General features: G+C 42.7%; 1 protein-coding gene across 2 annotated transcripts in view; it reads left to right on the top strand.

Moving 5' to 3' along the window:
- slc39a11 (solute carrier family 39, member 11) overlaps positions 1-24,380 on the top strand; it is a 51,491-nt gene that overhangs the window by 16,254 nt on the left and 10,857 nt on the right. The window contains exon 3 of one of the 2 annotated variants that reach the window (XM_048610835.1): positions 23,927-24,085. In XM_048610835.1, the coding sequence (XP_048466792.1) occupies positions 23,927-24,085 (159 nt within the window). Of the gene's footprint in view, positions 1-23,926; positions 24,372-24,380 lie in introns of those variants that run through there. The other variant, XM_048610834.1, reaches the window with a different exon arrangement.

Here is a 24,380-nt window from a genome sequence, read left to right as displayed (position 1 = left end):
AGGTGCTAGTACTCCCATGCATCTGCTGCCCTGTCCTTCCAGAAAATAGTGGGTTGTGGGTTTGGAAGGTGCTGTCTAAGGAGCCTCTGAATTTCTGTAGTACAGCTGGTAGATGGTGCACACTGCTGTGATTGAACATTGCTGGTGGAGAGAGTAAATGTTTGGCATATATGGTGCTAATCAAACGGGCTGCTTTGTACTGGATGTTGCTGACCTTCTTAAGTGTTGTTGGAGTAGCACTAATCCAGGCAAGTGGAGAATATTCCATCACACTGCTGACTTGTGCTTTGTAGATGATGGACAGAATTTGGCGAGTTAAGTGCTGGGTTACTTGCTGCAGGGCTGCTAGCTTCTGACCTGCTGTTGTAGCCACAGATATTTTATGACGAGTTCAGTTCAGTTTCTCGATACTGGTAACCCCTAGAATGTTGATAGTGGGTGATTCAGTGATTATAATGCAATTGAATGCTAGGGTGATCAATAGATTCTCTCTTATTGGAGATGATCATTGCCTGTCACTTACGTGGGCACAAATGTAGCTGCAGTATTTATAGATATTTTTAATCAACTTGTTATCGCAATCTCTGAGGCAGGTGGGACTTGAACTTGGGCTTTCTAGCCCAGATGTAGGGATACTACCACTGTGCCATGGAGTCCCAGCCACAGTATTTATTGCGGCTAGTCTAGTTCAGTTTTGTGACAGTGCAATCTCAAAACTTTGATATCAGGCAATTCAGTGATAGTGATGCCATTGATTGTCAAGGGGTGATGATTAGAATCTCTCTTGTTTGGTGTGGTCATTGCCCGGCACTGGTGTGGCGTGAATGTTACTTACCACTTGCCAACCCAAACCTAGTTATTGTCCAAGTCTTGTTGGATTTGGACATGGACTGCTTCGCTACCTGAGGAGTCACAAATGGAGCTGGACATTGTGCAATTGTCAACAAACATCCCCAATCTGACCTTGTGATGGAGGGACGGTCATTGATGAAGCAGCTGAAGAGGTTGGCATAGGTTACTGCCCTGAGGAACTCTTGCAGGGATGTCCTGGAGCTGCGATGACTGACCTCCTACAACTGTTACCATCTTCCTTGGTATCAGGTATAGCTGTAACGAATGGAGAGTGTTTACTTTGATTCTCCTTGACTCCAGTTTTGCTGAGGCTCTTTGATGCCACACTCAATCAAATACAGTCTAGGTGTCAAGAGTAGTCACTTGCATCTTCTGTCTGGAATTCAGGTCTTTTGTCCATGTTTGAACCAAGGCTGGAATGGGATCAGGCGCTGAGTGGCCCTGGCAGAACCCAAACTGTGTGTTAGTGAGCAGGTTATTGGTGAGCTTGATAGGACTGTTGATGACTTGACTGATGATCAAAAGTGGGCTGATGGGCAGTAATTGGACAGGTTGGTTCGTCCTGATTTTTGTGCGCAACTCTTGTATGGTCAGTTCTCTGCATTGTCAGGTAGATGCTAGTGTTGTAGCTGTACTGGAACGTTGGCTAGGGGTGCAGCAAGTTCTGGAGTACAAGTCTTCATTGCTGTTGCTGTAATGTTGGCAGGGCCTATTGCCTTGTTGTATTCAGTGTCTGTAGCAGTTTCTTAATATGACTTGGAGTGAATTGAGTTGGCTGAAGATTAGCATCTTTGACGCTGGAGACCAGTGGGGGAGGCTGAGATGGATGATCCATTCAGCACTTCTGGCTGAAGATCATTGCAAATGGTTCAGCCTTAACTGTTGCATTGATGTACTGGGCTTCTCCATCATTGAGGATGGAGATATTTGTGGATTCTCCTCCTCCAGTGAGTTGTTTAATTGTCCACCACCATTCACTTGGATTTTCACAGACACTCAAAATGGTTAGCCCTTTTATGGATGCTTCTTTTCGAGCTTAGGTGGGGTGGGCAAGAGATTCCCAAGAGTGAGTGGAGTTGTTGCATTTTGTTCAGGGAGGCTTTGAGAACATCCTGGAATTATGTCCTCTGCCCTCTTGCTAACACTTGTTTTGGGAGTCTTGAGTAAGGCATGTGGACTATGTGACTTTCCCATTGCACCTCATTGACTGGAACGAGTACCTCGCTGCTGGAGATGTTGACTTCAGAGAAAACATTGATACTGGAGCGCCTGTCTTGCCACTGGATTTTGCTGGGGCGTTGCTGGTGATTTTTCTCTATCGGTTTGAGGTGACTGCCGTAAGTTGTTCATGACTGTGATGTGTGCAGCAGGAAAGGTAAGACTGTTGCCTTGTGGACCATGAGCTTGGTTCTTCCTCCCTCCTTCTGTAAATAATGTAGTGACAGTTGCAATAGCTGATTCCAAAGGCACAATTCTTCAATCTAGAGAACTTTCAATAATAATGACGAACATGATCTTCAATTTCTGAACCTATTTCCTTTAACCCTCTGGGCAGGAAACCGTTCAGGTCTGGAGAATTCAATTCTACTTGTTTTCTCTGTTGCCATCTCGTACTTGCATTCCATCCAGAAGATCTTTGTCTGGACTTAATTTGGTGTCTTTTTGCACCGCTAATATTTCGAAACCTCTGTCTGTAAAAAAAAATACAAAATATCAATTTATCATTCTTTCTCATTAATATATTTATTGAAATGTGTACTTCAGCTTTGAGATAACTTGAAATTTATTCCATAGCCCTTTTCTTTCTTAGTTGGTACACGTTTTATTTACAGGCTGTGCTTTGTTGATGCTTATAACACCTAATTTGTTTTTCCTTGCATTAGTGTGAACATTTTCTTGGAACTGGAGATTGTCTGTCAGCTCGCTTGATGATGCTGATTGCTTCACACCCCAATCCCCTTCCTTCAAGCATTGAATCCCAGCAGCAGCTTGCATTCATTTTAATTCCCATATTGTTTCATGACTTCTTTTGTCTGGATTCTGCTGTTTGAGATACTCCTTTACAGACTGTATTATACTGTTCACAGCCCCGGGCCACCAAAAGATGGTAAAATGGCGGTCAGTTCTCATTATCTTAATCTCTTCACTTCCAGCGCAAGCTGTGTCAGCAACACCAATAAATCTAACCTCAATGTGGCATTAATCTCCAAATTAATGTTATCAAACTACGTTTATTTGTTTCTGGAAAGGCAATGGTATTTCTTGAGGTGCATGCTCAGGGCTCCCTGAATGCCTGAGCTGAGGACAGTTCTGGTTTCAGTATTAGGCTAAAACATGAAGAAAGGGAGCTTATTGCTGAGCATGTTTTCTCAAAAAGTGTTCAGATCACCCTGAGCTGGAACTGTTTCTCTACAGTAGCTACATGAGTGGTGTTCACCATGAACAGGATGCTGCCATCAAGCCATAAAGGTGTTCCACCTGTCGCACAAACGAGTCATGTGGTATTTGAATTTTAGTGCTGGTGTGTTGTCAGACGGGCCCGGACCTTTCAAGAATTGGCGCATTGTATCGAACAGCATGTTCTTTTGGCTGTTTGCAACAGACAAGGTACTGACCATCCCCAATCAGCCCATGTTTGCAAAACCTGAAACACTGTGTCCAACATTAGATATGTCATGCAGTCCTACAGCACGGACTAGTCCCCGCCGACCAAAATGTCCATCCACGCTAACCCTATTTCCCTGCACTTGGCTCATATCCTTCTAAACCTTTCCTATCCATGTATTTGACCAAATACCTATTAAATGTTATTAATGTACCTCCCTCAACCACTTCCACTGGCAGCTCATTCCATATGCGTACCACCCTCTGTGTAAAAGTTAATGTTGCCCTTCAGGTTCCCGTGTATTCTTTCCCCTCTTACCTTAAACTGATGCCCTCTAGTCCTCGACTTCCCAACCCTGGGAAAAAGACTGAGGACATTCACCCTATCCATGCCTCTCATAATCTTATACACTTCTGTAAGATCCCCCCTCAGTCTCCTATGCTCTAAAGAAAAAAGTCCCAGCTTGTCCAACCACTCACCATAATTCAGTCCCTTGTGTCCTGGCAACACCTTGTAAATTTCTTCTGCACTCTTTCCACTTTAATAACATCCTTCCCATAGCAAGGTGACCAAAACTGAACACAATACTCCAAGTGTGGTCTCACCAACATCGTGTAGAACTGCACCATAACTTCCCAACTTCTATACTCAGTACCCTGACTAATTAAGGCCAGTGTGCCAAAAGCCTTCTTTACTGCCATGTCTACCTGCGACTCCACTTTCAGAGAATCATGCACCTGAACTCCAAGGTCCCTTTTTTCCACTGCACTCCTTAAGGCCCTATCATTTCCCATGAAACTCCTACCTGGATTTGACTTTCCAAAATTCAATACCTCACACTTATCTATATTAAACTCCATTTGCCATTTCTTGGCCCACTTCCCCAGCTGGTCAAGATCCTGCTGCAATTTCTAATAATCTTCCTCACTGTCCACAATACTACCTGTTATAGTGTCATCCACAAACTTACTAATCATGCCTTGTACATTCTCATCCAAATCATCAGTATGGATAACAAACAGCAATGGGCCCAGCACCCACCCCTGAGGCACACCACCAGTCACAGGCCTCCAGTCCAACAAGCATCCTTCCAGTATTATCCTTTGCTTCCTACCATCAAGCCAATTGTGTATCCAATTTGCCAGCACTCCCTGGATTCCATGTGATCTAACCTTCCAGAGCAGCCTATCATATGAAATCTTATCAAAGGCCTTACTGAAGTCCATATAGACTACGTCTACTGCCCTGCCCTCATCAACTTTCCTGGTTACTTCATCAAAGAACTGGAACAAACTTGTGAGACATGATTTCCCACGCACAAAGCCATGCTGACTACTTCTGATCGAACCCTGTCTTTCTAAATGCATGTATATCTTATCCCTCAGAATCTTCTCAAGTAACTTACCTACCACAGATGTTAAACTTACTGGTCTATAATTCCCAGGTTTTTCTTTGCAGTCCATCTTGAATAAGGGCACAACGTTCGCTACCTGCCAGTCTTCCGGGACTTCACCTGTGGCTAACGATGATGCAAATATATCAGCCAGGGCACCCGTAATTTCTTTCCTAGTCTCGTGCAGGGTTCTTGGATATATCTGATCAGGACCAGGAGATTTATCCACTTTCGTACATTCTAATACTTCCAACACCTGTACTGTGATATGGACTGTCCCCAAGATATAGCCACTAACTTCCCCAAGTTCCTAAGTCTTCATGTCTTTCTCCACGGGAAACACAAAGGTGAAGTATTCATTGAGGACCTCGCCAGTCTCTTGTAGTTCCACACATACATGTCCGCCTTGGTCCTTGAGGGGTCCTGTTCTCTCTCCAGTTATTCTTTTTCCATTAATATACTTAAAGAATCTCTTTGGATTCACCCTAATCTTCTCAGCCAAAGCTATGTCATGCCTGCTTTTTGCCCTCCTGATTTCCTTCTTCAGTAAACTCCTGTATCACCTATATATCTCCAGGGATTCCCTTGATCCTAGCTGCCTGTGCCTGAGCCATGCCTCCTTCTTTTTTCTAGTCAAAGCCTCAATATCTCTTGTTATCCAGGGTTCCCTACTCCTGCCAACCTTGTCCTTCACCCTCACAGGGACATATAGACCTTGAACTATCACACTTTTAAATGCCTGAGGTCCCTTTGCCTGCAAACAAACTGCTCCAATCAACCCCTGCAAGCTCCTGTCTAATTCCATCAAAATTCACCTCTCCTGTGGACCAGTTTTGCCTTTCTTCATAACTATTTTAAAATTAATAGAACTGTGGTCACTGGTCCCAAAGTGCTCCCCCACTGTCAGCTCAGTCACCTGTCCTGCTCTATTTCCCAAGAGTAGGTCATGTTTGGTCCCTTCCCAACTAGGACCCTCTATATATTGCTTGAGGAAACTTTCCTGAACACCTTTAACAAATTCCACCCCATCTAAGCCCTTAACACTATGGCATTCCCAGTCTATGTTAGGAAAATTAAAATCCCCCACTATGACAACCCTATTGCTCCTGTAAGTCTCCCCAATTTCCCTGCATATTTGTTCCTCTCATTCCCATTGACTATTTTGGGGGCCTATAGTACAACCCAATAATGTCACCATCCCCTTATTGTTTCTTCGCTCCACCCTCAAAGCTTCACTGGATGATCCCTCAGTTACTTCATCTGACTCCTGCTGCGATACTCCCCTTAATCAAAAATGCAACTCCCCCCCTCCCCTCTTTCCTCTACCTCTGTCCCACCTATAGCGCCTGTCCTGTGGCACACAGAGCTGTCAGTCCTGTCCCTCCCTTAGCCATGTTTCCCTAATGGCTATAATATCCCAGCCACCAACCACCAACCCCCCACCCCCGTTCCTATCCACACCCTGAGTTCATTGGCCCTTACCGGTCAGCCCGCTAGCATTGAAATAGGTGCAATTTAATCCAACAGGCATTCCTCGCTTCCTGTCCTGTTCAATCCTGATCTGTCTCTTCAACTTGCTATTTCAGATTTCTATCTCTCTTTCCAGCCTCGCACTTGCCTCCTTGCTGTTTAGGATCCCACCCTGCTGCCAATCTAGTTTAAACCATCCCTTGCAGCACTAGCAAATTTGCCTTCCAGGGTATTAGACCCCTCCAGTTCAGGTGCAGCCTGTCCTTCTTGAACAGGTCACCTCTGCCCCAGAAAAGATCGCAATGATCCAGGAATCTGAATCCCTGCCCCTGCACAAATTCTTTAGCCACGCATTCATCTGCCATCTCCTCCTGTTCTTAACCTCACTAGCACGTGGCACTGGAAGTAATCCGGAGATTACCACAGTCAAGATCCTGGTTTTTAACTTTTTTTCCTAGCTCTCTATAATCTACAGGACCGCATGCCTACATATACCGATCTCATTTGTGCCAATGTGCACAATGACTTCTGGCTGCTCACCCTCCCCCTTGAGAACATTCTGTAGCCACTCCGAGACATCCCGGACCCTGGCACCTGGGAAGCAACACACCATCCTGGATTCCCATTGGCAGCCACAGAATCTCCCTGTCAGTTCCCCTAACTATCGAGTCTCCTATCACTAAGGTCCTGTTTATCTTTACCCTTTCCCGCTGTATCCCAGAGCCAGTTGTAGTGCCACCAACCTGGCTCCTGATGCTTTCCCCAGTCGGTCATCCCCCCTGCCAACAGTATCCAAAACGGTATGCTTGTTTTCGAGGGGAATGGCCACAGGGGATTCCTGCACTCTCTGTCTACTCCCTTTGCCTTCCCCAGTGGTCACCCAGCTACTCGCTGCCTCTACCTTAGGTGTGAGCAGCTCACTGAAACTCTTATCTATGATGTGCTCAGCATCTCGGATGATCCTGAGTGCGTCCAGCTCCAGTTCCCTAACACGGTCTCCCAGGAGCTGCAGCTGGGTGCACTTCCCACAGGTGTAGTCATCAGGGATGTTCGAAGCCTCCCTGAGCTCCCACATCCTGTAGGAGGAGCATGCCGCTGTCCATCTCAGCTGCTCTAAAACTAAAGAGGAAAGTTAAAAGGACCTTACCTGAGCTTACCTGTACAAACATTTGCAATTATTGAATCCAAATTCACTTTTTACTTCATCACCTGCCTGCTTAATTTCATAGTTCACTTTATGTGCATTTGGCTTGTAATTTACTTTGATAATAGGATTCTGTGTCAATCTTAGCTGCTTGTTGTAACACATTTTCCAGAAATGTGTTGCTGTGCTGTGACTTAAGACCATAAAATATGAGTAGACCATTCAGCCCATCAAGTCTTTTCTGCCATTCAATGAGATCGTTGTTGATCTGATTTAATGCCAAAGGATTTTTTTTTAATTTGTGAAACATTTCGGAGACCAATCTTAATGTTATATAGATTTCAAATGATTCCGTCTTTCCTTTGACAAGTTATGCTTTAATTAGAGCCTTTCGTGTATTTGCAGGAACTGAATGGTGTTATGTGTTTACATAGAGTCATAGAATCCCTATAGTGTGGAAACAGGCCCTTCGGCCCAACAAGTCCACACCGACACTTGGAGCATCCCACCCAGACCCATCCCCCTATAACCCACCTAACCTACACATCTGTGAACTCTATGGGCAATTTAGCATGGCCAATCCACCTACCCTGCGCATCTTTGGACTGTGGGAGGAAACCAGAGTACCCGGGGGAAACCCACGCAGACACGAGGAGAATGTGTAAACTCCACACAGACAGTGGCCTGAGGGTGGAATCAAACCCGGGTGTCTGGCGCTGTGAGGTAGCAGTGCTAACCACTAAGCTACCATGCCACCAGTTAAATTAATGATTCAGAGCAATGGCACTTTCTGTTGAAATGAAGCCAGTCTGTAGGACAGTCATGGCAATGCTTAAGAAGTGTTGTTGTGATAACATAAATTTTATTCCATTGAAGAAAGCCTCCAAGAAACTTGCGCAGGGAGAATTCTGTTTTAAATTTTGTTTTAAAGCACTGGTACAACACCTGTAGTATTGGTCACTGAGTCCTGTGTATGGACTTCTGTCTCAATGGCACTGTGGTTGGTGACACTTTCAATACCGATGTACTGTATTTCATCCCTCTCACTGCAAGCAAAATCTCAGATCCTGGCCTTCCACTTGACAAACAAGAGATGCCGAGACTCCTCCTCAAAGCCATAGAGTCAAACATCAGAGGGATGAAATACAGTACATCAGTGTTGAAAGTGAGGGAGCAATGAGATTGAAAACTCAGAAAAGGGAATTATCCTTGGCAGAATGAAATGGACCACGATTTTCTTTCAGTGTGACAGAAATCTTAATACATTAGAGACATCTCTTTTACAATAAAATTAAATGATAGACAATGATACAACTTAAATCCTTTGTTCTCCTTACTCGCGAAAATATTGAACAGCAGAGAAACATTGTATTTATTATCTGTCCTGGAGCTCCTGCCATTGGATCCAATCAAGGACCACAAGATGAATATATTTTGCAGAAATGCAAAATAAAAATGGAAATGACCTTTGTGATTTATTACTTCAAATCCAAAGATAGCTGAAAACCAACCAACCTCATGAAAAAATATACTGGTGAAAAAAAACCATTCAAATGAAAGTTCACTTTCTGATAAAGATAATTATGATTGAGTCTACGGCAGTAATCTAATGTTAAGGTTCAGTTGACAGGCCTAAACTGCTTAAGCTTTGCTCCTGTGGTTTGTGATGCGATTTGAGCATTGTGATTAGATCAGTTTTATGAATCACTTCCGTAAGAGAGTAGATCCCTCACTGAGTCTACCGCGAAGAGTGTAGCCAAAAAATAGGCTCCTGATGCATATCTTGAGAGATTTATGTTGTGCTGAGTTTCATTATAAAGGCATATAATCATGGACATCTCTGCACAGGCAGCCAAGGCAAAATGTTGAATCAAAGCTAACCCCTGAAAATAGAAAAATGAGAAGAGTATGGAAATTGTTCATCAGGTCAATTAGTACAGGTCAAAGCCGCTGAGCATACCACTTGTTTTTACTCACTTGCCATTTTGTTTTTTTAGGTACTGATTGATGCTTATACGTATTCAGTTTTGAGGCAAACGGGCAGAATATCACCTGGAGTAATAGAATTTTTAAAAAAATCAAGCAATGCAGGAGGAGGACATTCATGCCTTGGTGCCTGTACTGGCTCTTTCAAGGAGCTAACTAACTAGTTCCACTTTGTTTATTATTCTTTCACAGCATTGAGACATCGCTGGTTAGGATACTATCTGTTATCCGTTCCTTCTCCAAATATTCAAATCTTCCCGGAACTTTGCTCCGGCCTGTCTCCTCAATTTTCTGTGGTTTCGTTCCCTGAAAGTCATCGTTGCTTTAGCGACTGTTGCCTGCTTTACATCTGTTCCTTTTGCAATGGCCAGGCTGCCGAATTGCTTTCTTTTATTGAAAGGCTCAAAAATTGTTGAAGGCTCCCCCCTCCTCCAACCCCACCCCCAACCTCCAGTTATTTACCTCCAATAGCAGTCTGCTGCTCCTGGAGTACTGACTGTGCTTCAAATTTCAGGTGTTTACCTGCTCTTCACAATTGAACTGAGAACCTGTCTCCATTCCTGGGGTGAAATCCAGAAGTTTTAGGAATAAGGTGCGGACCCAAAAACTTAGAAGTATCTTTATATACATACCTAGTCACTGAAGCAGTTCGGTGCTGTATAGTAGCATATGAAGAAGCAAACAAATGTTGGAGTTTGACTGTAACTAGCAAACAAACCCAAGGCATTTCTTACTTGTAGAAGACTATGTTTACATATATTTGGTTCTGTTCTGAGAAACTGTTCTGAGTCCTGTCCCCTGGGAAAGATGTCTGTTCCTAAAGAAAAACCGAAAGAACTGCAGATGCTGGAAATCAGGAACAAAAACAGAAGTTGCTGGAAAAGCTCAGCAAGTCAGATCTTTTTTTCACAGATGCTGCTAGACCTGCCGAGCTTTTCCAGCAACTTCTGTTTTTGTGTCTGTTCCTAAAGTTTAGCTGATTGATAGGTAATCACGTCAAGATTTGATTAAGGTACAAGTCAACATTAATATAATTATAGAATAGGTGGGTAATTAGCAAATTATTGTCAAGACAGATGAGTGTGATGGAACATTTTGGTAATTTTAGGACAGAGGCTGGTGAAGTGCACTGTTGCTCTAGACTCACTCTTCCATTGGTTCCTTCATAAAACACAATAATGGATTTATCATCAGAACAAAACTTACTTGATAAAGATGTAAATATCGGTTATTTACACAGTCAGTAATGTAGAAGTATAAATCCTTCTTCCTATAAGTTTAATACACAGGTAAAACATACACCCCACTCTTTTTTTTCCCAGAAAAAGAGAACAAAAAAGGATTCATCTGCCAAGGTTGGCTTTCTGAAAATAAAAGCACTTTGGCCAAGGGATTATTCTTGAAGGCAAGAAGATAAAGCATAGGATGTTCTGGATTCTGTTGTTCTGATTATTGTGGTCACGTTACTAATCATGCATGGTCATTTCTGAAATCTTACAGACAAAGCTTGCTCAGAAATTACAGTCTTTAATGTTCATAGAAAACTTTCCTCCAACTCAACTTGTTCTTAGTGGACTCCTCTCCAACTGGACCAAATAAATTAAGCACCTTTCCAAGCCACTCACTGTACAAGAACATTCCCCAGCAAAGCAAGCAGTCATATGATTTCCAGAAAACTTTGCTTGGAAGCAATCTCTAGTGTCTACAGTGAACTTTCAATGATCTCCTTAAAAGAATCCCCATATCCACGGAACTTGACATGAATCCATTTTCCTTTAAAACTGAAGTCCTCCAAGTAATATTAAATATAAAATATGTTTTTAAAGGGAACCATTTACTTGGAAGGTAAGAGTCTGAATGGGTAAAAGGAAAAAGGGACACAAACATAAATCATGAAAGATCAGGTAATTTAGAAAAAGCAATGATTGATTATAGCAACAATCTCCAGGCTGCCATTCCACTTGCTTGTAAGTCTTTGCTTGTTGAAAACTTTATTGCTTGTTTCTGAACTTGCATGAAGCCCCATTTACCCCTGTGCTGACTGCCTACATTGGCTCCCTTAGGACACATCTTGATTAAAATAAATCATATCCATGTTCTTGGATCCTTCTAGAGCCTTTCCTGTTCTTAACTCTGTAATGGTCTCCAGCTCTCAATCTCTGATGTATCAGCACCCCTTCCAATTCTGATGAATGAGCATCCTACATTTTATTCACTCCCGTATTCGCAGCCCTACTTTTAGCTGCCAAGGCCCTCAGTTCTAGAATTCTCTGCCTCTCAACATCTCTTTCTACCTGAAAACTGCTATACACAAACAAGTTGTTATTCTTGGGGTTCCTTTTACGAGATGGGTAAAAAGTGGTGAAGTTAGTTTAAGCATGTTTCACTTAGTAATCCGCACTTGGGAGGACTGGTTTCCTCACACTGTTCTGCCTCGCGGAGACAAAAGGAATACAGGCTCAATGGAGAAGGGTGAAAAGGTTATTTAAAAGGATGGCATCAATGAGGTTAAAGCATTCGGGAAGATTGAGCAGGACAGGTCTCATTTTGTCTAGAAAGAACAAGAATGAGTGGTAACATGCTGCATGCCTTTAATATAAAAGAAGGGGTTCAGCAGGGTTGACTTAGAGATGTTTCTGTTTGTGGAAGTTTTCGAGCTAAGAGTCCTAAGTTTAAAATAGTCATCAGTAAATTGAATTGTGAATTCAGGAACAACTGCTTTACCAAGCAAATGAGTAGAATGTGCAACAAATGCAACAAGTAGTGATTGAAGTGGATAAATGAGGGTGGGAAGAGGTAGCACAAATATTTCTGTGAGCCAGCGGATCTAATGACCTTTTTCTGTATTGTTCATTGTATGTGATTCGATCAGTGATTTAACAGGGTCGATACAAAGAAATTATTTCTTCTAGTTGAGCAATCTAGAATGAGAAGGCAGAAACGTAAAATTGGACCTTGGCCATTTAGAATTGTAATGTGGGAACCCTTTTTTTTCCACTCTGAAGTTAATGGAAACCTAGTAATTATTTTTCCAAATGGCCAATTGCGATGTCAATTGAAATTTTCAAGACTGAGTTTAGTACTTTGCGTTTGGATATGGAACAAAGGCAGGTAAAATGGAGTTAGATGCAAATCAGCCCGATGTAATTAACTGGAAGACATGCTCGAGGGAACTAAGTGGTGCCGTCCCATTTCATTGTTCCCTGTTGAAAGGGATGACCTGCAGATTTGCTACATGCAAGTTTCTTTGCCTGATTACCTGGTAAGAGAATATAATTGTGACTTTTAAATTGTCTGTATTTCTTTTGTAATCTTGTTTTGCCTTGAAAAAAATGTGTCCATATGCTAATATTTAAGTAACACTTAGTGAGCTACACAGTAAGAAAGGCAATGACCATCCCTGAGGGGTTACAGTTGAAAGATCTTAATATGCTGGAAACCGCCTTTACAACATTTTAGAGATAGTAGGAACTGCAGATGTTGGAGAATCCGAGACAACAAGGTGCAGAGCTGGATGAACACAGCAGGCCAAGCAGCATCATAGGAGCAGAAAGGCTGACGTTTCGGGCCTAGACCCTTCATCAGAAATGGGGGAGGGAAAGGGGGTTTTGAAATAAATAGGGAGAGAGGAGGAGGCGGATAGAAGATGGATAGAGGAGAAGATAGGTGGAGAGGAAACAGACAGGTCGAAGAGGCGGGGATGGAGCCAGTAAAGGTGAGTGTAGGTGGGGAGTTAGGGAGGGTATAGGTCAGTCCAGGGAGGGCGGACAGGTCAAGGGGGCGGGATGAGGTTAGTAGGTAGGAGATGGGGGTGCGGCTTGAGGTGGGAGGAGGGGATAGGTGGGAGGAAGAACAGGTTAGGGAGGCGGGGACAAGCTGGGCTGGTTTTGGGATGCAGTAGGGGGAGGGGAGATTTTGAAGCTTGTGAAATCCACATTGATACCATCGGGCTGCAGGGTTCCCAAGCGGAATATGAGTTGCTGTTCCTGCAACCTTCGGGTGGCATCATTGTGGCACTGCAGGAGGCCCAGGATGGACATGTCGTCTGAGGAATGGGATGGGGAGTTGAAATGGTTCGCGACTGGGAGGTGCAGTTGTTTATTGCGAACCGAGCGTAGGCGTTTTGCAAAGCGGTCCCCAAGCCTCCGCTTGGTTTCCCCAATGTAGAGGAGGCCACAACGGGTACAGCGGATACAGTATACCACATTGGCAGATGTGCAGGTGAACATCTGCTTGATTGCATTTTTTAGCCTGAGTCAGACAAACGAGTTGCATTGCAGGTTCTAGGCACAAGTGTTTTTGTATGTCTTAGAGAACTGTAATTGATACTACTCAATTGATACTACTCAGTTTCTGAAGAACGGTCTAGGCCCGAAACATCAGCCTTCCTGCTCCCCTGATGCTGCTTGGCCTGCTGTGTTCATCCAGCTGTACACCTTGTTATCTCACTACTCAATTGAAGTTTCTTTGTAGCAGCAACGGGTCGCACAAGTGTAACCCTGCATATTTGTTCAATAATGGTAACTTGTTAAATCATAAGCTTCGGAAAAACCAGACATCCACATTTGAGTTGAGGTAGGAGTGACATTCTTGTGATGCTGATAGGAAGGTTATATTTAAGTGTGTGTGATAATTACTTTTAATAACTTTGAAGTTGAGAGAGAGATAAATAGAACCAGTGATAAATATCTTAATTTTATTAGCTGAGAGTAGTTTGTGGTTTTCTGGCCTGATGCCTCACGGGCTTTCAGTGGAAAAAGATTGGATATTTCATGTAAACCATTAGTTTGTGGAACATCCTGTCCTAGTGTCATTAACATTTTACTTGGCAAAGACTAAACTATCTTTAAAAGTGCATGATGTCAAATTCTGAGCTAAGATTCAGCCCATGGAGTATTTCACTCTGAGGATCTTTAAATAAAGAGATGATTTGTGGTGTAATTTCGAGGAGAATTAGCCAGTTGGAAGCTCTGTATGATTTCTCCCAAAAGATAAGCACAAATGAATAAGTCAACATAATAGATACTGTTTTGTTTGGAATAAGAATATGTACCTGTGTCTTTACATTAGATTGCCTGAGCACAATGTAGACTTTTTGATTTAGTGTGGCGCTGATTCTGTTTTGGATGTTTGGTATAGGGTGGGGATATCTGTGCTGACCATGCAATTATGCAATGATTCATGTTTCTGATTACTTAGTGAAGACCCAAGTTGTGGGAGGGCAGGCACAAATGCGAGGTATTTTGTTTGGTATAACAAACAAGGGTATGGAAGGTTTGAAATATAAGGAAAGGCTGGGACTTCTTTCACTGGAGTGTAGGAGGTTGAGAGGTGACCTGATAGAAGTTTATAAAATAATAAGAGGTATAGATAGAATTGTTGGTAGTTGTCTTTTCCCTAAGATGGGGAATTTCAAGACTAGGGGGCACTTTTTTAAGGTGAGAGGAGAGAGATTTAAAAAAGACGTGAGAGGATGATTTGCGTGTGGAATGAACTTCCTGGTGAAGTGGTTAAATTACAATGTTGAAAAGACATTTGGATGGATATATGAATAGGAAAGGTTTGGATGGATATGGGCAAGTGGATCTAGTTTAGTTTGGGATCATGTTCGGCAAGGACTGTTTGGACCAAAGGGTCTGTTTCTGTGCTGTGTGACTCTATGTCGCTATGTCCTCTCAGCAGAAGCCAGCTGCAATTTACATTGGAGTGTGTAACATTATTGCAGCTGCTTGGATAGGTTAACACTGTTGGGTAAAATACTTCTGCGTTTCAAATGGATGGCAATGGATGGGAGGGTCTGTTGTGGAAACTGCCACAAAGGGCGTGATATATTTGAGAATAGCATTAAACTGTTCCAATATCAAGATGTGGAGCATAAAAAAATGACTCATCAACACATTTTCTTTTTCTTTCTTCTCTCAGGTACATGATGCAGTGCCTCTTTACAGAATAATAAATCACTCTTAATTGATTCCATTGCCTCAATGCTGAAATTTAAAAATGTTTGAAAGCTAAAGACTTTTGTGCATTAATTGAACACAACTTTTGGTGCATTTAATTGAACATAAAATTGACTAGCATGTCTGATTTTGCTACTTTAACGCAAACTGTCCATGCTGGATGCCGAGTTAATGGATCAACTTTCAGATTGTGTTGACCCCTCTTGCCACCCAGACCTTTCGTCTGTGAGTAGTTATCTCTGTGGGGGAGTACAAATCGATTGTAAATTTCCTGCAACTACAGTTACTGTACTGTTGTGAAACTGTACTAATCTAATAGATTGGGGGCTATCATTTTTGGGGCCATGGTGGGTAGGCGGGGTGGAGATGAGGGTTGACTATGCTGTAATAATCAATATTCATTGTCCTCTGTTACTGGTGCCATGTAGGTCATGTCTTTGAGTAAAATACAGCCTAATCTGATAAATAAAACTGCTTTGGGCGTGTTTCGATTGAGGTCGATTGTCAGGTCATTGAGATCTCAAGGCATGAACTTTGGGCATGAGCAGATGACTCTATGACATCTTGTACAATAGAAGCTCCCGAGGCATTTCCACACCACTTTGGGGCTGGTAATCAGAGAGTCTTGAGGAGTATCTTCAGAGATGTAGAGAGATGGTGAAGCTCGAGGAAGAAATTCCAGTGCCACGCTGTGCTAGGTTGAAGAGATGAGCCAGAGAATGAGTTGATTTGAGGTTAACCAGTGATACCAAATTCTGAGTGTCAAATGTGCATGATGTCAAATTGACAGCTAAGATTCAGCTCATGGAGTATTTCACCCTAATGTACCCAGCTAAAATCTGATAGCATTTTATCAGAACTGTGGACAGTAGGGATGAATTGATAGTCATTCCCTAGTGCCACAGAGTTGTAGAATCATACAAGATGGAAACGCACCCTTTGGTCCAACTCCTCTGCTCTGACTAGGCATCTCAATCTGACCTAGTCTCATTTGCTGCCATTTGGCCCATGTTCCCTCTAAACCCGGTCTGGCAGCATCTGTGAAAGAAAAAGTAGAGTTAACGTTTCGGGTCCAGTGACCCGTCCCCAGACCCTCCTAGGTTCTGAGGAAGGGTCACCGGACCCGAAATGTTAACTGTGTTTTTTCTTTCACAGATGCTGCCAGACCTACTGAGCTTTCACAGCAACTTTGTTTTTGTTCCTGATTTACAGCATCAGCAGTTCTTTCGGTTCCCTCTGAACCCTTCTTATTCATGTACCCAGCCAGATATCTTTTAAATGTTGTAATTGTACCCAGCTCCACCACTTCCTCTGGCAGCCCATACCATACGAGCCCCACTCTGGCCCCCTGTGATGCAGTTCAATGGCTCAGGAATGTAATGCGCTGCCTATTTGCATTGCACTTACCGTGATCATCCAACAACTCATGTGCCTTATATCCTCGGAAGTACATTTTTGAAGTGTAGCCACGGTTGTGGTTCAGGAAATATGGCAGCCAGTTGGCAGGCAGGAAACCCCCCACAAGGAGCACTGTGATAATGACCAGATAATCTGTTTTTGTGATTAAATGAGGGATACATGTTTGCCAGGATACCAGGGTTAACCTCCCTGCCAGTGCTGTTAGAGTTTTTACGTTCACTGAGAGGGTGGAGGGGCCTGAATTAATGTCTCATCTGAAACATGGCACCTCAGGCGGTACAGCATTGCCTTAACATTGCATTTGAGCGTCAGCCATCATTGTTGTGCTGAAGTAGGATGTGAAATCCAGAATCTTCTAACTCGGGTGGTAAGAATGCTACCCCTTGAGTCACTTGTCAACAGATGTAGAAAACTGCAGCAAGGTGTTCAGGATTTGTTGCTCTCTCCCTGTACTTCATAGAAACATGAAAAAATAGGGGCGGGGTAGGCCATTTCGCTGTTCAAGCCTGCTCCGCCATTCAATGTGATCATTGCTGTTCATCCGACTTGGTACCCTATTCCCACTTTCTCCCCATAGCCTTTGATCCCTTTAGCCTTGAGAACTTTATCTCACTCCTGCTTGAGAACATTGGCCTCAACCGTTTTCTGTGGTGGAGTATTCCACAAACTCACTGTTCTCTGGATGAAAACATCTCTCCTAATTACAGTACTAAATGGCCCACTCTATATTCTTAGACTGGGATCCCTGGTTCTGGACTCCCCGATCATCAGGAACACTCTTCCAGTGTTTATCCTGTCTAGTCCTGATGGCATTTGTATAGCTTTCTATGTGATTCCCTCTCATTTTTGTGTACTCCCCAGGGTGAGTGTACAAGCAAGAGACCAGTTGTTCATTGTCTTGCTTGGTGTCATCCTATATGTGATATCAAACGATATTTAATTTGCAGATAATACATCTAGTGTCCATGACAGTTGGATGGGTGATGCCTTTGGCTTTGTGACAAGCCCACTTCACCTGTAGCAACCAGATTCTGTTCTCTGGAAACGTTGAGATTGCCTGATAATGGAGAATCTCTTGTTGGGTCTGAGCAGAGTTGATTTTTTTGTTCTCCCTGGGATTTGGCTACTCGATGCTGAGAATGGATCATGAGCAGCAGAGGTGGAATGTTATCTGGTTGCGTTCTTGGCACTGTTTGGCTGTTCATGCCTCTCTGCCACAGAGATATGATATTGATAGATGCTAATATAGTTTAATAAGTTATACTTTGGCTTATTTTATGACACATAGAACCCTGAGTTTATTGTTGTCGTTGCTTTAGGGTGAAAAGTCTATTTTGCATGTGGAAATATATTAGCTGCAGTGGACGGTGTTTTTGAGCTGTATTTATAGCCTGAGCTGTGTTGCATGTTCTGGCATAAATGAGCTTAAAAATGCCAGATGAGCTAAACTGTGTGTCAACATTTAGCAACAGTTACAGATAGACATCATTTGGAACAACATGATCCCTTGAACCAGACACTGTTGTTACTATTTGCCACTTGGGATCAATGCCTGAACTTTAACGTTAATTACCGTAACATGTCATTGCCATTCTCCCTTGATGGGATAGTAATTGCATCAAAAAACAATGCATTGTTCTTTTTGAGGCAATGTTCCATAAGGCTTTACTACCCATTCATTTAATAAAAGCAACTTGATTTTGTTCCAGAAATCTTTGCCTCACACTCCAGCTTTACTGGGAAACTATGTTTGTAAACTTAGAAACTTCAGAACAATGTTCTGACCTCTTAAGTCATTTATAAAACTGACCCCATTGAAAATCCCTGTAGAAAACATTTGGCAAACAGTTCCACTCTGACAGTTTCTTCTGTATCAACATTGTCGACCTTTTAACTATGTATTTCTCTAGTTGAATACTTTGCCACTTGATTCTTTTGAATGTTTGTATGTTATGGGCAAGGGTGGGTTGAATTTTCTCATTAATTTCTCCAGTATGGTAATTTCTCTTAGTAATACTAATTTCCTTCAATTCTTTATTCTTTCCAATCACTTGCATTTGGGAGACTTCTTATATCTTTTCCACTGAAAACAGACACAAAGTAATCGTATAGCTGCTCTGTCTTTTCTCTCTTCCAGATTATAGATTCCCCTGGCTTTGCTTTTAATTGACCCACATTCATTTTAGCCAAACATTACTGTTTTGCATACCTGTAGATCCATTCACAGTTCATTTTTATGTTTTTGCAAGATTGCATATATGTATATTTTCTTCTCCCTTCTCAATTTTTTTTTCATAGTTGTTTGCTGCATTCTAAAAGATTCCAAAACTTCAGATTTATTATCATCATCTCTGGCCACTTTGTCAGCCATGGTTTTGAGTTTTTGCACATTGAAGGAATGTGTATTTGCTGTAAGCAATATAATAGTTATTTAAAGACTATCCACTGCTTATGTGCTGTCATGCCTTTTATGTATTTTACCAATCTAGCTCAGCTAACTTGTGCCTCATCTTTTCAAAATTTAATTTATTCAAATTTAACATCCTTGCTTTAGAATGAAGTACCTCGCCTTCAAGCATTATGTAACATTCTGTGATATTATGGTCACTGTTTCCAAAAGGATCTTTTACAATAAGATTATCAATAAGCCCTTTGTCATTACATAATACTAAATCTAAAATAGCCTGACCTCTAGTTGGCTCCTCAACATACTTCTCTGAAGAAATATCCCCAACATACTTCATTTCTCCAGTCTCCTAGTGTCCTACGCTGCTTTTCGACTTCTAGTTACCACGTTAACCTCCTGCCAACTTGGGTTACCCTTATGTTTCCATCTCTTTGTGAAGCTAGTTTAAGCCAATCCCAACAGCATTATCAAATCTCCCTGTGAGGACGTCAGTCCCAGTCCTGTTAAGATGCAACCCGTTCAGTTTGTACAGGACGCACCTGCCCCAGAATTGATCACAACGCCTCAGAAATCTGATTCCCTTCCTCCTACACCAGTTCTCAAGTATTCAATTGTTCGATCCTCCTATTCTTATACACATGGCACTGGGAACAATCCTGAGGTTGCTGTTGTTGAGATCCTGCTTTTTAATTTCCTTCCTAACGTCTTAAATTCTCCCTTCAGGCCCCCATTCCTCTTCCTCTTATGTCATTGGTCCTGGTGTGGAGCAGGACTTTTGCAAGGGTGTCATGCAGCAATTCCTTGGTGACATTGACCCTGGCACCAGGGTGGCAATATTCCATCCTAGCGTCCTGTTTCACGCTTCAGAAACCCTATCTGATCCCCTGACTCTGGAAGTCTGTATCACTATTGTCGTCTAGCAGCTATCCCTGTCTGGCCCATGGACCTTGGATAGAGGCAGGTACCTGTGGGTTCTCCATGTTGGCATCATGGCAGCTCGAAGGATATCTAGCTCAGACCTCCAGAATTGGGCATCGATGGTCACAGATAAGCTGAATATTGATGGAATGGAAGTCTTTCCTGTCACCAAACTCTGCTGTTGGTGAGAAGGCTCTCTCAAAGCAATATGGATACAGTCCGTAACACCCTGGATCTGGGGAAACCCAGTCTGGTGGAGAATCCCACTAGCCAAGCTGCTTGAGCCTTATCATCATGGAGGGGGTTATAAACGGGCGTGACCTGGCGAAAATGGTATCAGTGACACCCCTGTTGCACTTGTGGGTTGAGGATTGGGAGTTGCCACTTCTGTCCCCATTGCACCTTGAAATGAGCCACTGATATAAACATTCAGGGCAGCTGTAAACCTAGTGGCCAACCTTACACAGTCCTGCTCCAGCACCTGACATGGTTTGTTGATAATGGCCTGGGTCATCTTTAATCTGTGCCTGTTTCTGAGAGCTGGAGAAAATACTGTGGATCAAGTGTCTCATCATTCCCCTCCACCTACAAGCTGGATCTTCACCTTGTGTGCTTCTTCCCCTAGAGGTTAGGTGGCAGCCACAAGAGGTTGCTGGTCTTGCTGGTTGACGTTATGATTGCTGTTTCCTTCTACAGTGTCTTCACATTAGCGCCAAGGCCACAGCAATGTCCAAATCAGGTGCATTGCCGAGCCCAGCCAGGACTGGTCCTCTTTGATTTTCAGACATGGCTGTTTGATTGAAGCACATGCTGTGTCTTTGCCACATTAGCTGCTGATACAGGCTGTAGGTGTGACATTGACATAGCACGGTGCTGTACAGCAACATGTTCACCCTCGTGATTGTTCAGTGCTTCCAGCCATAGAAGCTGCACTAAAAAACAATGTAATCCAAAGAGGCTGGTAGCCTGTAACTTAGCAACAAAGGACCCGTGTGATAAAAAGTAATGGAAGCCAGAGTCTCCGACTACATGCAAGGTGAGTGAGCACTAAGAAATGAAGCGAAGAGCCATAAGGTGCATCCTGTGTTGATATATTACATGTGTATATGTCCCTGCACTGCCAGGGCTTGGCACAAGCATGCAAGAAGAGCGGTCCCAAAGCTCCACAGGGAAGTGTTGAAGGCTGAGGTGGTGTGAGAGTTGGTTTGCGAGCAGGCGTGATATGATGAGGTGAGGCTGGTGGTTTGTTGTTACTAACTTGTGTGAACAGAAGGTGGAGGAGGAAGGCAGCCATGGAGTGGACAGGGATGTGTTGGTGGGACTTGTATTTGGATGAGGACTTGGAGAAGCGAGTGGCAAGCTTCTGCCAGCTACCCGCTCTCCTTATCATGTTCGGAATTGACACCATCTAGTTTCTTGGGAAAAGAGAGGGGATTTGGAAGCTGCATAGAAATGAGGCAAGTTGAACTACTAATGAGATGTATACATGGGAATGATTTAATCGCTGCCCAATAGCAAGATTATAAACTCTCTGTTCGAACTTTAAAACCAGAAATTTGTTTCTCAGTGTGAGATTCTGATTTTCTATATAGTAGATAATAAGGAAATTGCAGATGAATTGAACAACTACTTTGCTTCTGTCTTCACTGCAGAGGAAACAAGAACCATTCCAGTAGTAGCTGTAAATCAGGAGATGGAAAGGAGGGGGGAGCTTTGTGAAATTATAATCATGAGAGAAATGATACTGAGCAAACTGACGGAGCGGCAGGTGACAAATCTTGGGTCCAGACTGACTTCATCCTAAGGTTTTAAAAGACAGTGCTAATGTGGTAAAAGATATATTGAGTGTTAATTTTCCAAAATTCCCTTGATCCAAGGAAGGTTCCATTCGTTTGAAAAGTAGAAAAGCTAACTCCTCGATTCAAGAAGGGAGAGAGGTAGAAAACAGGAAACTGTTGGCTAGTTAGCTTGACCTCTGTCATAAGGAAGATACTGGAATTGATCATTAAAGAGACTTTTGCTGCACACCTGGGAAAGCGTAAGATAACCAGGAAGAGTCAGCATGGCTTTCTAAGGGGAAGCTCTTGTTTAACCGATTTATTAGACCTCTTAGAAGGAGTCACATGCTGTAGTTTATGGGAAGCTGGTGGGCATCTTATACTTGGACTTCCAGATGGTATTTGATAAAGTGTCCAATCAAAGGCTATTGCACAGAATAGGAGCTGGTATGGGGGAGGGGTGAATGTATTAATTAGCATGGGTAGAAGATTGGCTGGCTGTCAGAAAACCAAGCATATGCATAAATGAATCTTTGTCTGATTGGCAACATGGGTAGATAGGTAGGAAAGAATGTTGTGAAGAAGACAGAAGGAATTTACAGAGGAATATAGAATTATAGAATCATAGAATCCTTCCAGTGCAGAAAGAGGCCATTCTGCCCATCGAGTCGTGGACTGGTTGGACTGAAGGGTCTGTTTCCGTGCTGTATGACTCTTCGACTATGAGTCTGCATCGACCCCCAGAGCAACCCACCCAGACCCAGCACCCCCATCCTATCCTTGCAACTTGGTCTATAGTTATACATGGCATTGGTGAGACCATTTCTCGAAGCCTGTGTGCAGTTTTGGTGGCCTTATTTAAGGAAGAATATTTATTTTGTCAGAAGTGTTCCAAAGGAGTTTTCCTAGACTGATACCTGGAATGAGTGGGTTGTCTTAAGAGAAAAGATTCGACAAGCTAGGCTTGTTTCCACGCGAGTTTAGAACAGGGAGGGTGACTTTTTTGAATTGTGTAAGATTCTGAACGCTCTCGACAAGATAATGTAGAAAAGATGTTTCCAATTGTGGATCCATCCAACACCAGGGGAGTGCTGTTTTAAAATTAGGCGTGGCCCCTTTAGAACAGAAATGAGAACAGACAGGGTCTTGTGACTTTGAAACTCTCTGCCTCAAGGGGTGGTGGAAGTGAGGGTTTTGAATATTTTTAAGACACCAATAGATAAGCCTGTTGTTAGGCAGGGAAGTCAAAGGTTAATCAGGGGTAGATGGGAATGTGGAATTCAGAACATAAACAGATCAGCCTTGATCTTGTTGCATGATGGAATGGGTTGATGGGCAGAATAGTCTCCTTTTGCTCCTATTTCGAATGTTGTCACAGTTGTGAAATATTAATGATTGTCACTGTTCTGCCCACTCCCTGCAAACCCAAGTGGTCAAATAGAATTTAGTTGTACATTTGCAAAATATCACAGACTGAAATATGTTTGAAGGATAGCTGCCTGGGTTTGAAATAACTGATGAATTCTGGTTTGGTTTGTGATTTCATTTTACACCTTGGATTTTGTAACTTTCAAAAGTTTGTGTTTAGTCTAATGCGCATTGCCGTGCTCATAGAGAACGGTCACCGAGTGAATTGGAGTAAAATATTCAGCTCTGAGTTTATCATGCTTACACAAATTGTCCAGAGACCCTTTATTGTGGAACCAGTGATGTGCCTTGAGTGTTCAGCGGCTCACTATTTGGACATGATTCCTCCTGCTGTGTCTCGATGAAAAATGTATAACAGTACAACTAGATATACATAAGTAGTGTGTAAAACAATAGATGTCTCATTTGAAACAGTGTGAAAGAACAAGAAAATAAGCTGCACATTCTGATTGATCAGTGCAGTGCCGTTTTTTTATTGTTCAATTCTTTGCTAGGCTGCACCATTTTGTATTGCTTGTCGAGTTCAGTTGTAACAGCCTGAGTTGATTTTTGTTTCTGTACCCCAGGTTATGCTAGCTGCTTCTTACTGGTCCCTGCTGGCACCAGCGATTGAGATGGCAGAGTCCTCTGGGACCTATGGAACGTTTTCCTTCCTTCCAGTGGGAGCGGGCTTCACACTTGGAGCGGCATTTGTTTACTTGGCTGACCTATTGCTGCCCTCGCTGGTGAGTGTGTGGAAATTCAAGACAACCTGAATCCATGGGGCTTCTTACCATTGAAGCCTCTCTCTGCTGGCACGTTTAACATATGCAGTAGGGAAAGAAAAAGGGAAAATATGGGAAAGCTAAAAAAAAAAAACAAACTGGATTAGACTGAAAGTGTTGATTTATTTTACCTCACTCGATTTTTCTGAAATGCATACAAGGTAAACCAAAAAAAAATTGAAATAACTATTCTTGGAAGATTTATACTACTACCATGAAAGAATATATCCATGTATTTTTACTGGCTCAACGTTTG

The sequence above is a fragment of the Rhincodon typus genome, chromosome 23, assembly GCF_021869965.1.
Source record: "Rhincodon typus isolate 14 chromosome 23, sRhiTyp1.1, whole genome shotgun sequence".
Taxonomy (NCBI): Eukaryota; Metazoa; Chordata; class Chondrichthyes; order Orectolobiformes; family Rhincodontidae; genus Rhincodon; species Rhincodon typus.
The sequence above is the reverse complement of the archived record's forward strand: the minus strand, read 5'-3'. Positions and strand labels throughout refer to the sequence as shown.